Below are 24,888 nucleotides of genomic sequence, written 5' to 3'. Positions count from 1 at the left end.
TGTAAATAGAGGAGAAGCAAAGATCCAGATAAAGTTCTGTAAGTAAGAAAGGAGAGGAAAGAAGTAAACAGGCCATTGACAAACATACTCATCTGAGGTTCATGACAACTCTGGGAGATGGTTACTATTGTTATTCCCATTTTACAGATGAAGGAACACAGGCAAACTACGATTAAGTAACTTGCCCAGTTTCAAACACCAAGTAAATGTTGAGGATGATTTAAAGTCAGGTCTTCTGACTCCAAGACCAACATTCTTACTTTTAGCTCAACCATGTAATCCAGAAACATTTAGTAATGTCCTGTCAAGGATATGGCTTCAATTTCTGCTGAATTAATTTGAAGCACTGAATAATAATGATGATGAAATTTGTAGTTTTTTATAATGCTGTGACCTTGCCAAATGATTTATTGTTTTTCTTGATTCTCACTCACACAGATAAATTAAATATATTGAGCAAACCTCTGTTGGATAGTTTGGGGTGCTGAGTTCTAGTTCTGGCACTGTCAAAAAATAATAGCTTGATTTTAAGGCATGGTCTTCCATGTTCTGGGTTTAAGATTTCTTCTCTGTAAAATCAGGGGATTAGATTACATGACTTCTAAGGTCATTAAGGTCTGACATGGTATTGTCATTTTTCAAAGCTAAAGAACTTCTGAAGAATCCTCTACTCCCACTCCACCTGTGGTGTCTATCTTATAAAATTTAAGAAATAAATAAAATTTGTGATACCAACTCCTCTAAAACTATCAAGTGCTCGACTCAGTTCTATAATACTTTGAAGAGGCCATGCTTTCAAAAAGGATAGGTAGGTAGTCAATAAAGCTGTGAATCCTTCTACCACTTAGTTCATTGGTCTTTTTAAGTTCCTGGGCTAAAAATAATTCTTTACCAAGCAGTCATCACTTAAGTGAAAAAAATCTCAATTGGGGTGGTCTTCAGATGAGAGGTACAAAGTCTCATTCAATGACTCAGACTGGGGCCTCTTACTAAAGGAACCTGCCAGAAATGGTTTTTGAGAACTCATGATCACTATGAAAATGGAAGATATGCCTAAGGACAAATCAGTAACTATTCACAAAGCTAGGCTCCAAACCTGGTAATCAAAACTGAAGATGGTAACTAGGCATAACAATTGGCATCTTCTCAGATATTAAATGAAATTCATCTTTGAGTATAATAAAGAGCCAACTCTTGCTTCTTCACACTTGAATAATTCAAGGACTAAGCACAAAATTAATTTTTAAATAGATGCTGAATGCATCTACTAGGTGAATTTCATACCTTTTCACAAATGGGGCTATTGTCATTTGCATCAAGAACTTTCACTTCCACTACAGCTTTTGAAGAAAAAGTGCCATCTGTTGCAGTGATGGTTAGAAGATAACTGTCTTTTTTTTCCCTGTCTAGAAGTTTCTTCACATAGACTTTCCATTCATTCTGTATATTTTCAACTGCAAATTGTCCTAATGGATCTCCTCCTACAATTTCAAGGGGGAAATTATATTGTTAAATTAGCTGAAATAACACATAAATTAAATAGAAGATACTGCTTTGTTTAAATAGAATTCAAGATATTTTTATAAATGAAAATATAAAGATGTTATCTTTGTGTCAATAATGAATATAGAATGAATCAATTAACATGCATTTTATTTAAGGGCCTATTGTGAGATACTTTAGAAGGTGCTGGGGGAACACATTAAAAAATGCTTTTAATATTGTGTGGTACCCAAAAAGGAAGCACCAAAAAAACTACTGAAAATTAATTTAAGCTCTACATCTGCAGTCTTGCTATTAAAAATCATCAAATCATTTAATATATATTATATATATATATATTATTGAAATGTGGAGAGAACTAAAAAAATGAAACACAATCTAATAAAAACAAATTTAAGCCTGTACAGGCAATAAAAATACTATGATAGAACCAGAAATATATTTTGAAATGTGTTCTTTCCAACTCTTTATAATTCATTTGATAACTAAAGTTGTTTTTTTTATTTTTACATATAAATTATTTCTCCAGAATTTTTGATCCCTGAAAACTGTGACTTGTTGGCTTTGTACAATTTAACCATATCTATTAAATGATTATATTTCTCTTTTTTACCTGTTATGTGATAAGTCACTTGTCTGTTAATCTCTTCAGTATCAGCATCAGTGGTGCTTAATATAGCAATTACACCACCAGGTGGGTCATCTTCACTCACGGTCCCTTTGTAAATTTCTGCAGTAAAGCGCGGAGGGTTGTCATTCACATCTGTTACAGAAATTTCTACAACTGCTGTGGAAGACAGCTGAACTTTTTCCCCATAATCAGATGCAACTATGGTGATGTGGTATTTGTCTCTCTTTTCATGATCAAGTTCCTTAAGAGTTGTGATCCATCCAGTTTCCATGTCTATGGCAAAAGATTCAATGACATCCAAACTTTGTGACTGATCTAAACTATACAGGACTTGGCCATTGGTTCCTGAATCAAGATCCATTGCCTTGACTTGGATGACTTTACTTCCCCCTGGTAGGTTTTCAACAATAAATGCTTCATATGGATTGGATTCTAAAACTGGACTATTATCATTAGCATCTTTCACCTGAATACTGATGTCCACAGAAGAAACAACTTCAGAGTCTTCATAGGTGCTTTGGGCAACTACTGAAAACTGGTACCATTTTGTAGTCTCATGATCAAGATTCTTTTCTAGTTTCAATTTCCCACTATATTTGTCAATAACAAAGACCTCATCCCCATTGCTCTCAGGTGTATTCCCTTTGGTTAAGCTGTATAACACAGGTTGACTATGATCTACTTTGATAACATCTATTTCAGTTCCAATAGGCAAGTCTTCTGAGACTGTGTAGGTATAAAAAGGCTCTGAAAATCTGGGAAGGAGGATTTCTGGTGGGAGGATTTTCACATAAACTGGAACAACAGATTCTTTTGAGGGAGATCCACCATCCACTGCTCTCACAACAAAAGTGAAAACTTCATTTTCTAAGCCAACCAGGCTTTCTTTTGTTGTAATTATTCCAAATAATTTGTTGATTTCTAAATTTTCCTGGACACTTTCAGAATCTGCTTCTATGGAGTATGTGATGTCTGCATTTGATCCTTCATCGGCATCTGATGCAAGCACTTTGATGACAGATGTACCTTTTGGGGCATCAGAGCCAATATTCACTTTGTACTTAGCTGCTCGAAATTGAGGAGCATTGTCATTATCATCTGTAAGGATCACATTGACAGTGCAGAATGCAACCTTTCCTCCAGTATCCTTGGCCATCAGTCGAATTGCAATTACCTTTTCTCCTGCAGTTTCACGGTCAAGCTTTTCAGAGGTAAATATCTGCCCCCTCTCATTTATGTAAAATCTATCTTTGGCAAAGTCATTTACAATATGGTAAGTAATTTGGCCATAAATTCCAAAATCCTCATCAGTTGCTTTGACTTCAATCACTAGAGTCTGCAAAGGGGCATTTTCAGCCAGTTCTACTTCATACTCATTTTGCATGAAAATGGGGCTATGCAAATTGGCTTGGATTACAATAATCTCAACATGAGCTGAGCTCCTGAAGACTCCATCAGACACAGAAACATTGATATTATAAAATGACTTTAAGGTCTGTCGGCGCAGGTTTGAAAGGGTGATTATGCCTGTTTTGCTATCAATTACAAAATTCTTATGCTCATTACCTGACAGGATGGAGTATTCTAGTTTATCAATGTCTGAACTATCTGCATCATAGGCTTTCACACAAGTGACAAAATGTCCATGGGGGGCTTGCTCACTTATTTTAGCTTCATAGAGGAGCTGGTCAAATAATGGTGGATTATCATTAAGATCAGTGACATCCACTGTCACAATCACATCACTACTCAATGGGGGCATGCCACTATCAATAGCCCTTACTAGCAACTTATGCTGCTGAGTCACCTCGTAGTCCAGGGTTCTCACCAATGAAATGAGGCCACTATTGCTATCTATGTGAAAATGGTCAGGACTTTTGCTATGGTTCCCAAACAAATGATAAGAAATCCCTCTGTTGGGGGCAGAATCTGAATCTGTAGCCTGAACTCGAACTACAGACATTCCAATTACAGCCGCCTCAGACAGAGTCATAGAGTATGACTGCTGTGCAAAGACCGGAGGGTTATCATTGACATCTTCAAGTATTATGTCAGCAAACACCTCAGCATGAACCCCAGTCAAGGAGTCTGTTGCACGGATACTTAATTTATATGCAGGATGAGATTCAAAATCCAAAGGAGCTATGACATTTATAACTCCAGTGTTGAAGTCGATAATAAATTGACTAAATGGATCTCCATCTGTAATGCTGTAAAAGACCTTAAGCCCTTCTGGGCTGTTGGCTTGTACGTGGACAACCGGGCTATGCAACTGGATATTTTCAGGGATCTCAGCACTGTAGAAAGCCTTTTCAAAAACAGGCATGGCTTTGTTCATAACTGTAATTGGCACAATGACTTCAGCAGAGAAAGCTGGGTCACCACCATCTTTTGCAACTATGGTGACGAGATATTCTTTATTTAAGGTGTCTGGCTCAAATTTTTTTTTCAAGGAGATTTCACCGGAAGGTCCAATTTGGAAGTGTTCATGATGCTCCTTAAGGTAATAGTGCACTTCCCCATTTCTACCAACATCTTTGTCAAGTGCTGTCACGTAGCGAATGACGTGGCCCACCTCGGCATCGACTTTAACAACAGCATAATAAGGAAGGTTAACAAACACAGGAGCATTATCGTTTTGGTCTTCTATGATGACTTTTACCACAACATGTGCTACCACTGTGGGTTTATGTTCTTCTGTCACTTCCACAACCACATCAAAAGCCTCTTGCTGTTCACGATCGAATGGTATGCCTGTGGTTGAGAGCACTCCTGATGTGTGGCTTATTTTAAATCTGCTATCAGGGTTGAGGATATGATAAAACAGAGGCTTATTTAACTGATTCCCAATAGCAGTAATAACAGCAATGGTCCTGGCCTCTGTGGAATTCTCCTTCACAATGGCAGAGTAAGAGTTCTGGGTAAACTTTAGCTGACTCTCTTTGCTTTCCTTCACATTGATTTTTACAGAAGTGTGGCTTGTAAACCTGCCATCAGAAGCCCTGACTGTCAACTCGTATCTACTTCTTAACTGGGTTGTGTTCTGTACAGTGATGGTGCCAGTCTTAGGATCTATTAGAAACTTCTCACCAATGTTGCCTTCAGGAATGGAATACATCAATTGTGAAAAAGCAACTGAATCTGCATCTGTGGCATTTACAGTGATGACTTTGACTCCCTTGTATGTTGGCACCACAATGGATACTTCATATAACATTCTCGAGAATACAGGAGGGCAATCATTAATGTCAATGACATGTATTGTCACATTGGCTGCGTACTCTGCAAATAAACGAGGGGTTCCCATGTCATGGACTTGCACAGTAAATTGGAAAATCCGCATCTCTTCGTAATCCAAACTGAGTACCGTTCGAATGGCCCCAGTGCTTGAATCAATAGCAAAATATTTGTGGGCAGAAGGGTTGGCAATCTGATAAACAAGCAAAGCATTGGATTCCTTATCAGCATCTGTAGCTCGAATGACTAGTGGGACATTTTTATCCGTTAAGACCACACTATTGATTAAAGCCGATTCACTGATGAGTCCAGTGTATTCAGCCTGCATAAAAACAGGCATATTGTCATTCTCATCCTGGAGATGCACCCAAACTGTTGTGTTAGCGGACAAACCGGCCATGTTTGTGCCTTGCACTATCAGGGTGTAAAAGGGAAGAGTTTCGAAGTCCAGAGTTTTTTGAGTAATGATAACTCCTGAGATGGGGTTAATATAAAATGCATCACCTATGTTTCCATCTTTTATTTCAAACACCACAGAGGACTGACTGTATGCAGTGACTATCCCAATAAAGCTACCAATGGAGGCAGTTTCACTGATTTCAGCAGAGTATTCTTTAGAGGTAAACCTGGGGATGGCATTATCAGAGATGGTGACAGAGATGTGCACAGAAGTCATTTCACTCATTGGAGGATTCCCTTTGTCTGTAGCTTTCACCATCAAATCATATTCTCCTTGGGTACTCTGGTCAAGCTCTTTGGCAGTCTTTATAGAACCTAAGACAGGATCAATAGTAAAGGAATTTCCAATATTCCCTGCAAAAATAATAGAAAGAAAGAAAAAGAAAAGAAAGTTTTATTTATATGAATATCTTGAGTAATGATCAGTCTTAGAGCAAAGATCAGCAACACTGAGTGAGCACCTACTATGTGTAAGGATGTTAAAAAATGCTGAAGATATAAAGGCAACAACAACCAATCTCTACTCTCAAGAAATTCTCAGTATGATGCAGCAAGGAAGAAAGAACTGAAAAGATCAGTTAAGAGCAGAGACACTTTCAGGTATCTGAAATACATATTCAGAAACCAAATCGACAGAGGAATATTGAAAGCATTTCATCTTGAAACAGAAGAATTTTCTTGCTTAATTATAAATATGGATTCATAGAAAATCTACTCATAGTTTCTCTGTAAATACAAAAATTGCAAAATATACTGGGCCAAAATGATGGTCTATGGAATTCAGTGTTTTATGGCTTGTGACTACCACTGGTTAGGAAGTATTCTAACTAAATTATCCCTACTTTCTCAAATCTAGTATCAAGATATTCAATAATTAATCTAAATCATTCTTGAACATATTTGCCTTTATAATGCAGAACTTCTTACAATAACAAGCTAATTTTATTATTCTCTATATAAAGGTTTTTTTTTAATTATATTTAATGCCACTGAATGCACTTTAGTTATAGGTATCTAAAGGAATAAATTCTGTGACCCAACAAAATACGACATAAATAAATTTAATCTGCAAATAATATTCAGAACATCCTTAACCTCCTTCCTAGTGGTAGAAATGTGATAAACACTCAATAAATGTGCTGACTTATTCACTGGTTAAATTTTAACTAATTTTCAAACTTTTGACTGTATTTTCATTTTCATAAAAAAATTTGTTTTAGAGGGATTTAGTGAAGTTTGTATATCACTCTGGGTAAGATGCTGTAAAAACCTAACAATATTGAAAAGCAAAATCTGTCTTATTTGAACAAACCAAAACAAACAATATCACATGAGAAAAGTTATTTTTACAAGTGTCCAGTGAAAACTCAACTAATCATGAAATTTCCTTTGTATAATTGTCTCTTTCCCCAAAGATCAAGGTTGTACCATGGAAAGAGCCCTGGAGCCTGAGGACCTGAGTTCAAATTCTGACTATAATGAGTATAAGTGTGATCCTGGGAAAGTAACGTAAGCAATTTTCTCAGCTATAAAATATTAGACTAGATTCTTAACTTTGGATTTGTGAACTTTTTTTAATCATGGTTATTTCTGGAATTGGTTTCCTTTGTAATTATATTTTAAATTATACATTTTAAAACATTATTCTGAGAAGAGGTTCACAGGTTTCACCAATTTGCCAATGATGTCCAGGACACCAAAAACTATTCAGGTTTCCTGGAAATGGACTCTAAGGTTTCTTTCAGTTCTAGGTCTATGATTCTATGACTCCCCTAATTTAAACATATGGCCCTTCTACTATCACCTTTTCAAAACCCAAAGACTATATCCTTGATGGAAGAAAAATGTGATTTACTGAAAATATTCTGGAACCAAGAAAGAACCAGATTCAAATTCTCTTCTGATACTAGTTATGTGATGCATCGACACAATGGCATGATCCTTCTCAGACTAGTTTTCTTCTCAATATAAAGAAGATAAATATAAATGAGTTCATATATTTAAAATTCTTTGCAAAAATTAATGTGCTAAATAAATGTGAACTATTATTATTAAGATTTGTCTTCTGAAAATTAATGAGTACCACAAGATGTGTAGCAAATGTGGGTGGTTATGAATAAACCCTTTATTTGAATGAAATAAAATAGATTTCACAGTAAAAATGATGCCAACCGCTCCAAACTAAAATTTGAGCTACAATTTAAATAGCAACTGCCTCCTAGAAAGTATCTGTATAGGGCCATGAAAATAACTTTTATATCATCAAATCTGTAACAATGGCTTTTTCTAAAAAAAAAAAATGTTCAGATTATGCATGAGTAGGTTGTTGATTTATTATCTTTTTCTATTAACTGTGACTTTGGACACAGTTCCAGTCTTAGAATACCAGATTACTAATCCTATCAACCATTGCAAACATCTAAAGAATGTGCTTGCCATATGTTTTGGTACCAACCATCATATTTGAGCTTCTCAGTTGTTAACAATTATGCAAAAACAAAGCCAAGGAAAAGTTTAACATTTACTCCTACAAAAATTCAGTCTGTTTGTGTCTGTGTCCAAATTATTCTACTGGAATGCTCAGGAATGCATCAGAGGAATGCTAGCCTTAGACTTTGGTCTAGGTGCTACATTTATGGAAGGCTGAAACCAACTTGTCTTAACTCAAAGGTACTGATTCTGAAGTATAATAAATTTTTAAAGTTCCATTAAAGGCACCATTATTACCCTTGCTTTCTATTTTGAGTTCTGAGAATATAAATGAGAGTTGATCTTTAACCAGATTAAGTAATAAAGCATATCAACTCCAAAAAAAATTATTAAAGGAAGGATGTTTTTATGATCACTAACTCCCAATTTAATTAAGATTCTGATTATCTGAATTGTAGGATAGGTCTATATATCAATTACTCTTTAGGTCTAGGAAAAAATGTATAAATTCAAAATATGTACAAATATTGTCTTTGAAGGAATGCTCAGAAAAAGGGACCCTAATACTTCATGATCACTGTAAAAATTGAGAATGATTAGGGAGGAAGAACTCTCTTCCAAAAAAAGTTCTAAAATGAGTATAAATAAAAAACCAGTTAGTATTAACTTAAGAGTGACCTTGAGGAAAACAAACTGCCCAGAAAAAAAAAGCATTATTTTTCAGTATTTTCTTCATCTTCTCATAATGCTTGAGAAGTACTAGCATGAATATAGAAAATTCAAAAGCAAGTTCAAATGAGCACTAAAATGTGGGTTTATCCTATTAATTGTAGCTAGGTAATCCCATCATCTCTGTCCCTAACTTAAATTAGAGGCAAGATGCACTTGGAGGGAATGCCATGAATTCTAATGCCAGTGTGTTTGTGGAGGCTCTGAGTAGGGACTCATACTAGTCCTATACTAGTTTATTAAATGGTTTTTAAGAAACTGGAGAAAACTCTTTCATAGGTTTTCAAGTAACAGCTTAGCAACAATAAATGTTAAAGAATTCTCTATAATATATCAACTTTGGAAAAGATTACAGCCAGAGTCTCATATTTAGGTTAAAAATAAAACAGAGCTGGTTCTATAGGCATTTGCTCTATAATTCCTAGTCTTAGTTACCTACACTGAGAGGTCAGGTCACTTGCCCAGGACCACTCAGTCAGGATATGCCAGGAGTATGATGTAAACTTAGGATTTCTTGACTCTGAAGTCAGCTTACTATGAGCTATGCCTTACTGCCTTTCAAAGACTTCAAACCATTAAAGTCTAAAGCCATTAAAAACTTTTGGGACACCTAGTCTAAGTGTTTGTTTTTATTAGGAAAACCCTGGCAGCCCAGGGCCACCTATGGGCAGCAGGCAGAGAGCTAACTCTTCCCTAGCAGCATCAGGTCACTGATCTTTCTCAGCAGTCACACTGACCTTTAAGACTCTTACCTGCATCAATATGAGGAACTACCCTACTTGTTCCTCCTTACACAGCTGACCTCACCAGACTTATTAACTCCTTGCCTGAATCAACCCTACAGTCTATTCTATAAGAAACAAACCCTCCTAAAGAGGTAGAGAGAAAGTAGGCTGATGAAAACAGGTTTGATCTATTGTAAGGATAAATGCAAATATGCCATATGAATGCTTTCCATAAAATAGCAGTAAATTTGAAAATGTATGGGATGAGGTGAGAAAAGATCCCAGTGAACTTCAGCTAAACAGAAACCTTAGGCCACTTTAAACATACCTGATTCTATAGAATACAAAACTTCAGCATTTTCTCCTTTATCCTTGTCCAGGGCTGTAACCTGTAATACCATAGAGCCTAGGGCTGCAGACTCATAAACGCGACCCCGGTAGGAGGAGCTGGTGAACCAGGGGGCATGGTCATTCATGTCACTGACATTAACAACCACACGGGCAAAACTGCGCTTGACAGGGACATCTTGGTCTCGAACCTAAAACAGAGGCATAGCATTAACAAAGCTGTTAGGGGGCATCAATAACAGATACATATATTGGACAAGCCCATTACTGGGGTGTGAAGACTCACCATCACAGTGAGAATATGCTGGTGAGCAGCCTCATGATCGAGCTTCTCAGTTGTATAAAGGGACCCAGTTGCAGGATCAAGACGGAATTTCTTGAGGCTCAAGAGGTCAGTACTGCTCTGCAAAGTATAGATCAATTTGTTTTTTTCATCTTTGTCTGTGGCACTGATTTTCAAAATCTCCGTTTCAGGCATAGTGTCTTCTGGAATGAGGACATCATATTTTGACTTTGAAAACTGAGGACGGTGGTCATTTGTGTCTATCACTTTGATGAGAACCTGGAATTTAAATGTGAACAGTATTAAGTAAAGCTATCATGCTTAAAGAATAAGGAAAAAAGTAGAACCCTGGAAAGTAACAGTAACATTGTAATGATGGTCATCTCTCAAAGCTTTAGCTACTCCGATCAAGAGAATGACCCAAGACAAGTGCAAAAGATTCATGATGAAAACTGCTGTCCACCTCCAGAGAGAGAACTGATGAACTGCAAGTGTATAATATCTGAATAAAAGACACTTTTTTCACTTCATTTTTCTTGCCTAATTTTTGCAATGTGGCTAAAAAAGAAACATGTTTTGCATGACTTCCCATATATAATTGATATGATGCTGCTTCTCTTTTCAATGAGAGGGGAAGGTACCTCCTTAGACCAATGAAATCACAAGTATAATGAAAACTTTAAAATCCACCCCCCCAATATTTATAGAAATCTATGGTTACCTATGAGTTTTAAAGACAGAAGGGTCAATGTTTTCTTTTTTTTAAAAAAAATCCAGGTTGCAATAATAAAAATCAAACTTAAATGAAACATAATAATTTACATTCACATGGTGCTTTAAAGTTGGCAAAGTTCACTCTTCACAACAATTCTAGGAAGGAGAGAATGCAAGTACTGTTGCTTCCATTGTAGCAGTGAGGAAATGGAGGGCCCAAGTAGTTGGTTAAATGACTTGCTCATGAATCCTAGGAGCACAATTCAAATACTGACACAAAGTCTTCTTACACTATGATGCCCACTTGTAGAATAAATCACAAACCTTTAGTCATCAAGTTTTAGCATCTGAATATATTTATTAAGAAACTGAACACTTATTTTTCACTTCCTAACCCTATTTGTAATCACAAATACCAACCTCAACAATAAACTGATGCTTTTATAATGGAAATTCCAGATATATTTAAAAAAAATTATCGTAATTAAACGAAACCAATTGTGATGATAACCTTAAAAGCTAATAAAACCATGGAGGGGGGGGATTCTTGTAAAAACAAAAACAGCTTCTGAAAAGCCAACTCAGCCTTATGCTAAATTAGTGGAAGTATTTAACTCTGGAGATGAAATTATTTGTAAAGTGAGGAAATACATGGAAAAAGGAAACAAGTCATTATTTGCTAATCAACTCAACTCAGTATTATAGAAAAAAACACCTTACAGTACCCATTTACTCAGTTAAACAGAATAATCATGGGGCTTTATAAAAAATACATGAAGTCTGGGGTGGATTCTTAAAATTCAAATGTAAGAAAATAATTAAGGGGCAGCAGCAGGAGCACTGGCCCTGGAGTCAGGAGTACCTGAGTTCAAATCTGGCCTCAGACACATAATTACCTAGCTGTGTGGGCTTGGGCAAGTCACTTTAACCCCATTTGCCTTGTAAAAAAACTAAAAAAAATACTTAAGCAAAGATCCATACATATGAAATATTTTTATTAGTTATAATTAAATGTCTAATATAGGTACCTTTCTTAATAGAACAATGTATTCCAGAAAGGTTGGTTATAAAGCAAATTGGTTTTTCCAACAATTTCCATCATATATTTTATCATGGTTTTATCCTATGAATGTTTTAAAATCTTACTTAAGAATGTAGAATGTATAATAAAATCATGTGTTTTAAAGACAAAACAATTTCCAGTTTTTATTTATTGAGTATATGTCTTGCCCTTAATATTTCAGAAGCTACAGGAAGAAAAGAAAATAAACTTCTAGTACACATAATGGAATAGCAACTGGGAGGAAGAGAGCTTGAATCCCAATTCAAGTATTTATTTTGTCTGATCTTAGCTTTGATTCTTTTTTTTTTAGCAAGGCAAATGGGGTTAAGTGGCTTGCCCAAGGCCACACAGCTAGGTAATTATTAAGTATCTGTCTGAGACCAGATTTGAACCCAGGTACTCCTGACTCCAAGGCCGGTGCTTTATCCACTACACCACCTAGCCACCCCAGCTTTGATTCTCATGTATAAAAGGAGGGCAGTGAAGGAAAAGAAGAGGTGGACTGAATGATCCCTACACATCTCCTTCCATAACCTAGATCTTGAGATGCTACTTGGAAGAAAATTCAAGGGTTATCCAATCCAGATTGAACTTGAAGGGAAATCCTCCTCTATAACAGACCTAACAAGGTCATCTAACCTTCACTCACAGACTGCAAGTGGGAGGGGTCTCAACACCACTCAACACCCCAGACCAGACAGCACTTCTGAACAACTTGAGTTGTTGCAGGAATTCCCCTCATCTAACTGTCTAAAACTGACATCTTCACAAGCTTCCATTTACTGAACCTCTCTCTTCTCCCTCCTTCCTATGAAAACCCTTTAAATATATACCTTAAAAAAGAAAGTTATTGTCTCTTTCCCTTCACTTCTTTTCTCTAGTTTAAACATCCTCTGTTCCTTCCATCAATTCTGAGATAGTTAGATAGGTTTTCAATTGATTCTCATCCATTGAGTTTCCCCTTACTATCCTGTCCACCCTCTTTAGCACACTGCCCAAATTGTATTTGATAAAAGGTAGTGGTCAGAACTGGTCATTGTACTCCAGATATATCATGTTCTATACTGCTTCTTCTATTAAAGTAGCTTAAATTCTCAAACACTTGGGGTGGGAAAGAGGGAATACTCTTTATGTAAGACCTTTTGGGGTAGGGAATGTTGTTTGTTTTTTTGTCTTCGTATTCCAAGTATCTAGGAGAGTACACATAGTATTTATTTTAATAAATGTTTTATTAATTTAGTTTCTCCTATACTATTTTAGATTTTGGTGTAGGACTTATACACTGAGTTGTTAAAAGAAAGGGTTCATAAGTTTTTGTTTGTTTTTTTTACATTAACTGCTGTCAAGTCTTGTGTCTCCTTGGTACGTAACAATGATTAATTGATTGAAGTCATACATTAGCTTCCTGTGCCTCCAAACTTATTCAGATGGGTTTTTAGGGGGGAGGAAAGGAGAAGAACCAAGGGTTTTTATTAGATACCACCCATTGCTGATCTCAGTCGTGGTCTTTTGGGATCTTGATGGTATCATCTAAAGTGTTAACCATGCATCCCATGTCCTTATTATCCCCAAACCAATAAGCAAACTGTTTATGCTGTAATAATAGTTCACATTTTCACAGACTTAAAGGTTTGATGAGGATGCTACAAACAACTCTTTTGACCCTTACAAAAATGAGTTTCTGTTGGCATCATCATCATCATTATTGTTGCTAATCCCATTTTAAAGATAAAGAAATCAAGGCTCAGGGTGGTTAGCTGATCACCCTCTAATTGAGTGTTGGAGGAAGAATTTAAGCTCAGCTCTCTCCTGACTCTGACTCCAGTGTTCTTGTCACCAGATTGTGGGGTTGCATCCAGAGCAGAGATGAGGACAGACTGGACCAGACCAGAATCCTACAGTACTATCCCTGGAGGGAGACCCTGCCCGGGGAGAGGGCACCTTGCCAAGGAAGACAAAGGAAGGGAGCAAGAGTGTGTGAGTGTGTGTGTGTGTGGGGGGGGTGATTCGTTTCTCTACCAATTCCTTTCTGTCTCCAACCCCTCTGAACCACAGTGAGCTCTACTTCCTCATTAGGAAATACAGTATTTCCTTTTATATTAGAATCCCGGCATTTAACCCAGTGTTGTAAGAACTTCATTCAGTCAATCATTCATGAAGAAGAATGACAACACTGCTATAGGAAGGGAGAAACAGGTGGGCTGGGCCCAGAGGACCTGGCTGCCAAGTCAGCACATTATATGCCAGGTGGTGCCAAAAATTCAACTTGGGGGGGGGGTCTTTCTTCTCTATGACCTATTCCCTAGCTTGTCTCCCTCTCAGCCACCCTGGTTCTGACTTCAGTGTTCCAGAATTTAGCTCAGCAAACCTGACTCTCCCTTCTCCTGCAAGACTTTGCCCTGACAAATGACTTTTCTGTGACCCTGTCCCCAACTTTGTCTCACATTTACTGAATCCGCAATCCAATTCCATGGGACTTTATCTGTTTTTCTTGTTCATCCTCATGACCTCACTCCCCTTATAACTGCTCCTGCTTTGCTGACTTATTTCATTAGTCCTTCTGGACCTTGGATCCCACTGCTACTCTGAGCTTCATATGTGCAACGGGGCAGCAGGCAGGGCCCAAGCTGCCCTTTCTGACAAACTGCCTCCCAAATTGATAGAATATAAATATGAAACTGAAACAAAAACAGAAACCCCCGACACAAGAAACTACATACCTTGGGTCCAGAGCCATGGCAGGGAGAGAGGCCCTGCGGGGTCTGCTTAGCTCTATCTGTCTCTGTCCTTAGGCATGTTTTCTTTTCACATACAAGCTTTTCCCTATGCCATCTAAGTGCATTCATTTAGCAGTGCTCTTAGTGATTAAGTAGCTCAGGGAGTGCAGTTAGGGGGTTCTACTACTGGGTTTCTTTATTATCCCTCATAAGCTCATTGTGATGAGAGCCAGTGGTCACACTGCAGGGCCCCATAAAAAGGATCATTTTCATACTTCATTTACTGAGCTATGGATTCCTAAATACAGGATTTTCTCCAAGTGGGGGTACACCACCTGCAAGTCATATAATATTCAAAAGTCTTTAAACTATTTATTTCCTTATAAAACTTTTAAGCAATTTTGTTCTAATAGGTGCACTGGGGAGCTATTTTTCTTCATCAAGTTTCTGTTATTTTTGTTTTTCCTGAAGATTTTAGTCCTATGAAAACTATTGTATTCTGCTACCCCAGATGTTGCACAGAACAATTTTTGAAAAAAAATGAATATTTAATAATGGCCAGCATTTATACTGGCCACTGTCAAACTGGTTCTAAAACAGATTATTTTTTTTTTTATCAATTTTGCATAAACGCTCACTGAATATCCTATGACTAAGGTGAAATGAAATAACTACAATTAACTTTAAATGGCCATTATCCTACTCAATATACATAGATTATTAAGAAAGCACTACAAGTTACAGCATCCTGAAAATAAGCAAACAAAAAACCCAGCAACAAATGGTTTTTGTGGAAGTAGATTCAATAAGAAAATAAATAAATCTTTCTTATTTAAGGTCAGAACATTATGATTTAAAGCTAGAACACTGTAATCCAAAAGGATTCCATTCTCTAACATTTGATTTTTTTTAATACTATTCTTCCCTAGTCATTTCCAAGACTGTCAAACATCAGCACAAAAGGCTCCAGTTTGTTTGTTCTATGTGTACATCATGCATTTGTGATTTAGCTCAATATAAATTTATAAGCTTTCATATACTGCCTAGTTATTTTTCAGCAAGTAATTTAGATAAAACCATGACAATGAAATTACTTGCAGATGTGCATGGCCTGTAGCTATAGTACAAAGTGTCTAATATCAAAGTAATAGAAAACATCATTTTTACATAATGAAAATATTTTAGTTTTATTTTTTTAAACCAAAGCATTTCTAATTGGTATAACTTCTAAACAGTCTGCCTTCTTTTCAACTTATAACAAGCTGTATAATTGTGTACTTTCCCAGTTATCTTAATTTCCATGGATGAATAAAATATTGCAGATGACTAGCATTCTTTTTAATTCCTCACAGTGGTTAACAAATATTTGTTGTAGGGTTAGACTGATGAATATTTTAGAGCTACACTACTGCAGTAAAGTACACTAGAAGAAAATGGATGGAGTAATCATATAACTATATAAATCTACTGATGTAGTTATAGCTATTATAGTTCTCACTATGTAACAGGCAGTGTGCTAACATCTCATTTGATAGAATCAAATACATATATAATTATATATGCAAATACAAACATTTGATTTTGTTCTTATTTCTGCATACAGATATGGTTATATTTACCTATAGCTATATTAATTCTTCTATATAGATATGTAACGATTTTTAGATATAGATATTTGTTAGAGGGGGAGGAAAGAGAAAAAGGGGAGTAGTGAAATATATATATTCAAAAAAAGATTTGAAATAAGACCATTTCTTAGGCATCAACAAGAATCGTTAAGATTATATGCTGCTATTATTGTTTTGCAATAAGACATGTAATTAAAACTTCAAAAAGTCATTTGAGAGGAAGCGAGGTGGCACAGTGAATAGAGCACCAGCCCTGGAGTCAGGAGGACCTGAGTTCAAATTGGCCTCAGACACTTAATAATTACCTAGCTGTGTGACCTTGGGCAAATCACTTAACCCTCACAAAAATAAATGAATGAATAAATAAATAAAAAGTCATTTGAAAAAGGGGGAGAGGAAGCATTAGCATTTTGATTTCTTTCTTTAAGACGTAGCTAACAATAATTAAAATGTAGTATTTTGATGTTTTTGAAGATGTATGTGATTCTGGTGTACTAGCAAAACATCAACTGGCATGAAATAAATTTTGTTCATTCATTCATTCATTCTTTTGTTTGGTTTCTCTGGGGCTGGGTCTCTTATTACTCTCAGGCTTGGACGTGCAGCAGCCATTCAGGGGCCAACCCCACAGACTTGCTGTTTCTGAGGTGGACTACTCTGACCTTCCCTCCTTAGGCAGTTCTGCTCTGCCAGGAGCCCATCATATCACATTGCTGACAATCTTAGTTCTGAAACTCAATTGTTTTAAACCTTCTGTAACTCTGAACTCCCAAGTTTAACTGATCTAGCAGCTGGAGTCTCCCCTGAAACAAAGTCACCATGCCAGGTGGAACAAGGTTTATAATGTAAATGAGTCATCTACATCACTTCCTTACTGAATGCAAATATTATAATCTACCTGATTAACATCAGAATCTATCTTCTATGTATTACAGGAAAAATTATATTCATAGATCTGGAAAGGAACAGTCTTTCTTCAATAATCACCACTAGAAATTCAGTTACCTGAGTGACGATGGCTGTGGTTCCATCTGTTGCTTCCACTGTCAGGTTGTAGTTTGATTTTTGTTCTGCATCAAGAGGCCTGGCAACGATAATGGTACCAGTGCCCTTGTCCACATCAAAGCGACTGTCGTAGTTGCCACCTTATTTAATTTAGTGGAAAGATAATTGTAAAAAACAATTGAATGGTTTCATATAGTCGTGCGCCCTCTTCTCTCTCTCTCTCTCTCTCTCTCTCTCTCTCTCTCTCACACACACACACACACACACACACACACACACCACAAATTTGTGAATTCTGGTACTTAATGGAAATGAAACAAATCTTTCAACACAATGTTGAGACTAGGTGACCAAACTTCCTTCCCTACTGTGATACTATGAGACTCTGATTCTCTGACTGTTCATTGGTTACACACACTTTATCCTGGCATTTAAGATTTTCCATAATCTGGTTCAGATCTATATTTCTCACCTCTATCTCATACTACTGCAGACAATAAATATCTGTCTCCCATTCTCTTTCTGCTCTCTTCTTTCTTGAGGATTTTGCTCAAGTTATCCCCCAAGTATACTACAGGGAAGGTTGGTACTGAGCCCTTGACCTATACAGGTTATCTTCAACTTTCAAAACACCTAGACTGACCCCTGTGACAATAACTGAGAATTTGCTATTTTAAAAAAGTAACTCAGTGAAGTTTGTGAGAGTAATGCAAATGAGAGTAATTGAAGGAATTTTTTTTTAATGGGACAACTGAATGTGAGCACTTAAATACAACTACTCTCTTTTCTTAGATGTAATTCATTTTATTTCATTTCAGGTCTTCCAAATGTTCCTATATCAATCAGTGACAGAAATCAGCCATTTAAGATTTGAATTGATCATTATAATAACCATAATGCTATGAAGCAGATTTTTCTAACAGGATAAGACATTAAGAACTAATGAATTTAACTGGTCTTGATCATAACTGAAAACAATTTCTCCATTTTAAAATTGTCTAACCCAATATTAGATGAAACGAAAGCTATTTGTTCTAATTGCACTTTTCAAATGTGTCTCCAGTTAAAAGCCAAGATACTCATCCCTCATATAAGAGCATACAAACTTAAGATCTTAAAAAAGTAAATTTGGAGATTTCACTGAAATTTCAGTTTGTAGCTATGAAATGAAATGAGAAGTCAAAGAAATACTGCCAGAAATAATCCAAGGCAACAAGGATACAAAGTAGCTTCTAATTTATGTTTTTAAATGAAGGTTTCATTCAAGTTCATGTTTGGTATGGAAGACTATGATTATGTCATGAAAGAAAAAAGAATAAAGACAATGGTTCCCCCCCTGAAACATTATTGTTTCAGATCTCATAATCCAGTAATAAATTATGTGATCTCAGCAGATACCTTCTGCTGTACAGTTCAGGTCACAAGCCATCTGAAAGATGTAAAAAACTTCTCTAGCAAGACTGTCTCCTGGCCCAGCCAAAAAGAAGAAAGCAAGCATGGAAGGCAAGCAGAGAACATGTGGGAAAGCAATCAAATTAATTCAAACTGTAAGAGTGGGGAGACGTGCACAAGAAAAGGTTAGAGATGTGGGGATGGGACTAAAGAATAACAATCCAACCATACTTCTGTGATTATTAGACATTTCATTAAGTAATTGACTTTTTTTCCCCTTAAAACTGTACTACTTGTTAATATGAGTAATGATGAATATTAACAACTTTCTACAATGGCTGGAGAAGGCGAAACAGCAGAACTCTCTCTTTGTGTTGAAGACATAAAGTCTGAATGGGGGAGCTACTTCCTGTAGTCAAGGATCCAGACGGTTTGGCTCCTGTCCCATTGGTTTCTACAGCCAGCCCTCTGAAAGGCCAATCACATGTGTTGCTAATCATCAGAATGTCAACATCATCAGAAGACAATGTACTTTCAGGTGGAAAATATAAGTGATCATTCACCTTAAATAGCCAAGACACTTTCTGCACACATCCTTCACTATCTGAGAGTTTTAGTCTCAAAAACAGGAAAGAAAAAATGCTAGAGTAAGTAAATTTGATTATTAATATTCAAAAAATACTCAAGAGCTACCTATGACCTGCATAGGTAAGCTACTTGCAGGGTGATTTCTGCATCTTACTTTAGTGAGTTGTATATTAGTATCAAGAATAATATAGCTCAAAACTACTAGAAAATCCATAACTATTTGTGGCAAATTTTTTAGTATCTTCATATATGCAATAATTCACATTTTGTAACTATAATATTATAAAGGTATGATAATATTCCATCATTCATCTATCTATCTATCTATATATACATATATATATGTATATATATATATATATATATACATATATATATGTATATATAGATGTGATATATGGAGGAGGAAGAGAGAGAGAGGAGAGACAAAGAGGAGAGAAAGGGAGGGATGAGGGATGTGGGAGGAAAGGGGAAAGGGAGAAGGAAGAGAGACATGGACATTTAGATCTAGACCGGTGATGTCTATAATTTACTCAGCAGAACTTCTACTGTTGAAGAGTGGCAATTTGTCAACTGCCTGAGGCAAAAACGATTAAACAACTTGGCCACAGTAACAGCTAATAAGTATCAAAGGCAGGAAATGAATCCAGACCATCCTACCTTGAAGGTCAGTCCTTTATCTACTTTATCACAAACATTGATTTTCATGTTTTAAGATGCCCAGGGTCTTAAATATATGATGCACCTTTCTCATAATGGGTATGTAGGGTGTACACATATTATCATGCTTATTTGCTAGAAGAGGAACTAGTAAGCCACTCCAGTACATTTGCCAAGAAAAGCCTAAATGGATCACAAAGATTGGGTCAGGACTGAAAAAAAATAGATGTGTATTCCCTTATCCTCCTTCCCCTTTTTTAATATAAATTTATTTCCTTAGAGTCAGATAGGTGAATATTTGTCCTGGTCCCATAACTTGTAAGGAAGAGCTAAACAGGGCACAAAATTGAGGTTCAAATAAATGAAGAACTGTCAAAGTCTTATATTTGAAAAGCAGTGGAGTGGAAATCTAAGCTAGAGTATCTTGCTTGAGTCAACAGTCATTCTATATCACACTAGTCTGAAGCAGCTGGAGATGCAGTGGACAGAGTGCTGGGCCTGGAGTCTGAAAGACCAGAGTTCAAATCTTTCCTTAGACACTTAATAGAGCTGGGCTGACCCTGGGCAAGTCACTCAACCTGTCTGCCTCAGTTTCTTCATTTGTAAATTAAGCTAGAAGATGAACTAGTAAGCCACTCCAGTACATTTGCCAAGAAAAGCCTAAATGGATCACAAAGATTGGGTCAGGACTGAAAAAAAAATAGATGTGTATTCCCTTATCCTCCTTCCCCTTTTTTAATATAAATTTATTTCCTTAGACACATTCCCAAAACTTTAGTAGCAAAAAAAAAGTCACCACTAACAATTTTAGTTCAGAAGCTGATCCCCACTCTCAGAGTACTAACAAATTTTAGTAAGCCACCTCATTGGGCAGAAAGGAAGAATATGATTCCTTATTTCAGTCATGTACAACTCTTCATGATTCCATTTGGAGTTTTCTTAGCAAAGATACTTGAATGGTTTGCCATTTCCTTTTTCAGCTCATTTTACAAATGAGGAACCTAAAGCAAATAATGCTAAGTGACATGTTCAGGGTCACATATAGACAGTATCTGGGTCCAGATTTTAACCAGACTCTAGGTGCAACATTCTATCCACTGTGCCACTTTGCTGTTCTAAGAATTTATAATCTAGGGTATAATCTTTCAAATAAAACTGGAGGGAAGAGAAGAGGGAGGAAGAAGGAGGGAGAGGGAGAAGGAGAAGGGGGAAAAGAGAGAGAGAGAGAGAGAGAGAGAGAGAGAGAGAGAGAGGAGAGAGAGAGAGAGAGAGAGAGAGAGAGAGAGAGAGAGAGAGAGAGAGAGAGAGAGAGATTGATTTAGTAGAGAAAAGGTTAGTTTTAACATCATGGATTTGCTCAATTATTAACATTTGCTGGGGAAACTCACAACATTATTTATAAGCCCTTTTGAAAAAAAATCTACTGATTCACAGCCAGACATTTTAGAATAAAAAGTGCAATTTAGAAGCAAATTCTTTGTCTCTCCTTGCAGACTTTATTTGAGGTCAATATACTAATGGTAACTGAATGCATTAATGAGAAAAAGCAGGTACAGTTCTATAAAGTATGAAATTTCAATAAGAACTTTGAAGATATTCTTACCAATGATATCAAACCAAAGGGGTGTGCCAAGAGGTTCAACAGAAATCACCCCAATCATGTGAGCAACAGGATCACTCTCCATTACAGTGAAAGAAAAATAAGGTTCTTCAAAAGAAATTGGCTCAGGGGATGGTTTGGGCTTTGAGATCCATTCAATATGAAGTCGGGCAGTTGATGACTTTTGAGGGCGACCATTATCAACAGCTTTAATCTACAAATTTCAGGGGAAGGAGAAGGGAAAGAAAGAAAAAATATACATATATATTTCTATATAACTTAAAAAAATCACAATCATTAACAAAATCAATGTTCTGTAACTCTCTTTTCATTAATTAAAGCTATGGTTGGCTAGGTATCATAATGAGAGTTTAACTTGAGAGTTTACTATTTAGGTCTGCTTACCATATGTCTAAAGCTTGATAAGAAGATAAAGTCCTTGATTAAATGAACTTAATACAAGGAACAAGCAGCAGAAATAATAATTGATAAGAAAAATAACAAAACTCAAGTTTCTGATACATCATCAAGCAGTATCTGATGTTATTTAGCTCTCAAACACTGAAGTCACTTATGCATTTGATAGGAAAGGGAAAATATAGAAGAAACTAGATAAAGCCTGTTCTAATAGCTGTATGGCTTAAAAAGGAAAACAAGACAAAGACTCTGACTCACTGAAAGAATATCATATTCTCGTGCTCCTGAAAATTTCTTAGAAGAAACAACTCCAGTTTTTGGTTCAATGAAAAATTTTCCATGTTCATCTCCATCTTCAATGCTATATGAGATCTCTGCATTGGGACCTTCATCTTTGTCTGTAGCTATAACCCGATATATAGGTTCTCTTTTGGCACTTCTTTCACGTTCTGGCTTATCCCGTTCTGGGAGTCGTATTTTGTAGAATTTCTGTAAGAACTGAGGCTTATTATCATTCTCATCGAGGATTTTCACAATCACTCTTGCAATGGTTGACTTTGGAGGATTACCATCATCTGTCACTGTCACCTGTTTAAAAAATAAAAGGAATAGAAGTCAATTTTCACCTTAGATATATTAACTCTAAAAAGTGAATTTCTGCTTAAGGCAAAAAAATCTCTGCACCAAAGAAGTCAATAAGGTAATATGAGAAATTTAAGGTGAGAGATCATTTCCTACTTGAAAGAGGGGAAAGGAGGGAGGTTCAGGAAAGCTCAAGCTGGGTCTTGGGTGTATAGAAGGGTTGGCACTAGGTTACAGAAGGATTTTCAATGCCAGAATGCAGGTCTAGGGACAAGAAGGTCTGAATTCAAGTCCAGCTATAGACATTTATTAACTGTGTGACCCTGAGTCAGTCATTTAACCTGTCTGCTTCAGTTTTATTGTAAGGAACAAATGACATAATTATAAAGCACTTAGCAGAGTGCTGCATAAAGCCTAGTTACTATTTTATTAATCTATTTTATTATCTAGATGATAAGTTATTGTAATCATCATTATTATAAATAAGTGGCTTCTATTTTATTCTGTAGGCAAAAAAGAACAGGTTTTAAGCTACTGGTGCAAAGAATGGATTGGAAGCATTAAAGAAACCCATTTAGTATATTTTTAATATCAGGACCCTCAGCCATGTGCCACAGATGGTATAAGAATTCTTTAACAAAATAAAAACCATCAATTTACTATTCTGTCCCTCATTCTTGTCATTTTAGTTTTCATGAGTACAGCAGTGAAATTTTGAAAAAAAAATTCTCACTCTTTTAGTAGTAACTGTTTTTTAGTAGTAATTTGTTTTAGTAATAATGTTTCAGTCTATTACTTTCTCAAATAATAATGTTTGCTCAATTTTCTTTCCACAGAAATGTTTCCCTCCCTGCCCCCAATTTTGAAAGGATAACGTATCCTGATTTTAAAAGATGTAATTTAACTTGGAATGTGAAATCTAAGAGAATGTTAACGGGAACAGAATTTCAACTAGATATGAAAATGTTTTCTGTTCCAACTATGTCCTCCAAAGAACCTTACTTGAGTATGAAGACCATGGAAGTCCTTGGAAATGCATTCAGTTGTGATCACATGGAAATAAAGTTATTACCATTTTATGATAGGAAGAAATTTTCCAACTGGTATAAGAAGGCAGCGGTCTTGATATAACTATTTTTTCTCCCTTTTCTGTTCTTTGAGAGTAAACCCCATGAAAGGGATCATATACTTTTGTGAAATTAAAATAGGCAATTAATAATAATTTACATAACACTTTAAGGTTTTACCAAGAATTCTGAGAGATCAAATGAGATGTTTGTAAAGGGCTTATACTCTGGTGCCTAACACAGCATTCTTCCTTCTTTCCTTCCCTCCTTTTCTTCCTTCCTAATAGAATTACTGACCTGCATTGCAAAACATTTATTTATTACAAGTTCCATATATATCTATTAAATCACAGGTCTGATGTCTCCTCTAAATGAAGAAAAAATAAATGAAATATAAAACTTTTATTTTTTTAAAAGTGTATCACTTGATTACTGACTACCAAATAATGAATGGACTTCCCCCCTACAACAATTCACAAAAATCACCTAAGGTATGGAAAGATTCTATTCCATATAAGTGAAGTATATAGCCACACTAATTAAATGATTCTGGAAACATTAAGCATTGATATCGAAATCATAAATTTTAGTTGCCTTGTATATTTTTAATTTTTAATAACAAATTCTCTAACTTCATAGGGATTAATACTTCCATGGCACAAAACAGCAATATACTGGTTTGAGATATGCCCTGAGGGACAGTTCAAGTCTTCAATGGACAAGTACTGCTTTTGTGACTCTAGGCACAGGATATTCTGGCACTTCAAAAGCTTTTCAACACTCAAGCTGTAGAACAGGTGTAAATCAATACACTGATAGGAGGAGTCTCAATGGCATTTACTAGCTCAGGACCCTGGAGAAGTAACATCTCTCATTCTGTTTTTCCAATGGAGATAATAATAGAATTTAACTCAAAGGGTTGTTGTGAGAAGCAAATAAGTTAACATGTAAAGCTTTATTGCTACATAAATAGCTATGATTATTAGGATTATTTTACCTAGGTGGAAAAGCCTTGAAAAGGGGGTTAATAATAGACTAATTATATGTCTGTTGACTACATATTGGCAAAGGAGAGATTCATCGTCAGGTTGGCTACAGACTAACAGATAA

General features: G+C 36.0%; 1 protein-coding gene across 3 annotated transcripts in view; it reads right to left on the bottom strand.

The window, feature by feature from the left end:
- The window catches only part of FAT1 (FAT atypical cadherin 1), a 170,871-nt gene that overhangs the window by 39,319 nt on the left and 106,664 nt on the right, over nt 1–24,888 (bottom strand). For all 3 annotated transcript variants that reach the window (XM_074228791.1, XM_074228793.1, XM_074228792.1), the window contains exons 5-11: nt 22,388–22,717; nt 21,716–21,926; nt 17,473–17,612; nt 10,349–10,624; nt 10,043–10,253; nt 2,117–6,184; nt 1,285–1,481 (exon numbers count right to left, since the gene is read on the bottom strand). In XM_074228791.1, the coding sequence (XP_074084892.1) occupies nt 1,285–1,481; nt 2,117–6,184; nt 10,043–10,253; nt 10,349–10,624; nt 17,473–17,612; nt 21,716–21,926; nt 22,388–22,717 (5,433 nt within the window). The remainder of the gene's footprint in view (nt 1–1,284; nt 1,482–2,116; nt 6,185–10,042; nt 10,254–10,348; nt 10,625–17,472; nt 17,613–21,715; nt 21,927–22,387; nt 22,718–24,888) is intronic.

This window comes from Macrotis lagotis, chromosome 3 (assembly GCF_037893015.1).
Source record: "Macrotis lagotis isolate mMagLag1 chromosome 3, bilby.v1.9.chrom.fasta, whole genome shotgun sequence".
Lineage (NCBI taxonomy): Eukaryota > Metazoa > Chordata > Mammalia > Peramelemorphia > Peramelidae > Macrotis > Macrotis lagotis.
Note: the sequence above shows the minus strand (reverse complement) of the source record. Positions and strands in the feature narration are given on the sequence as shown.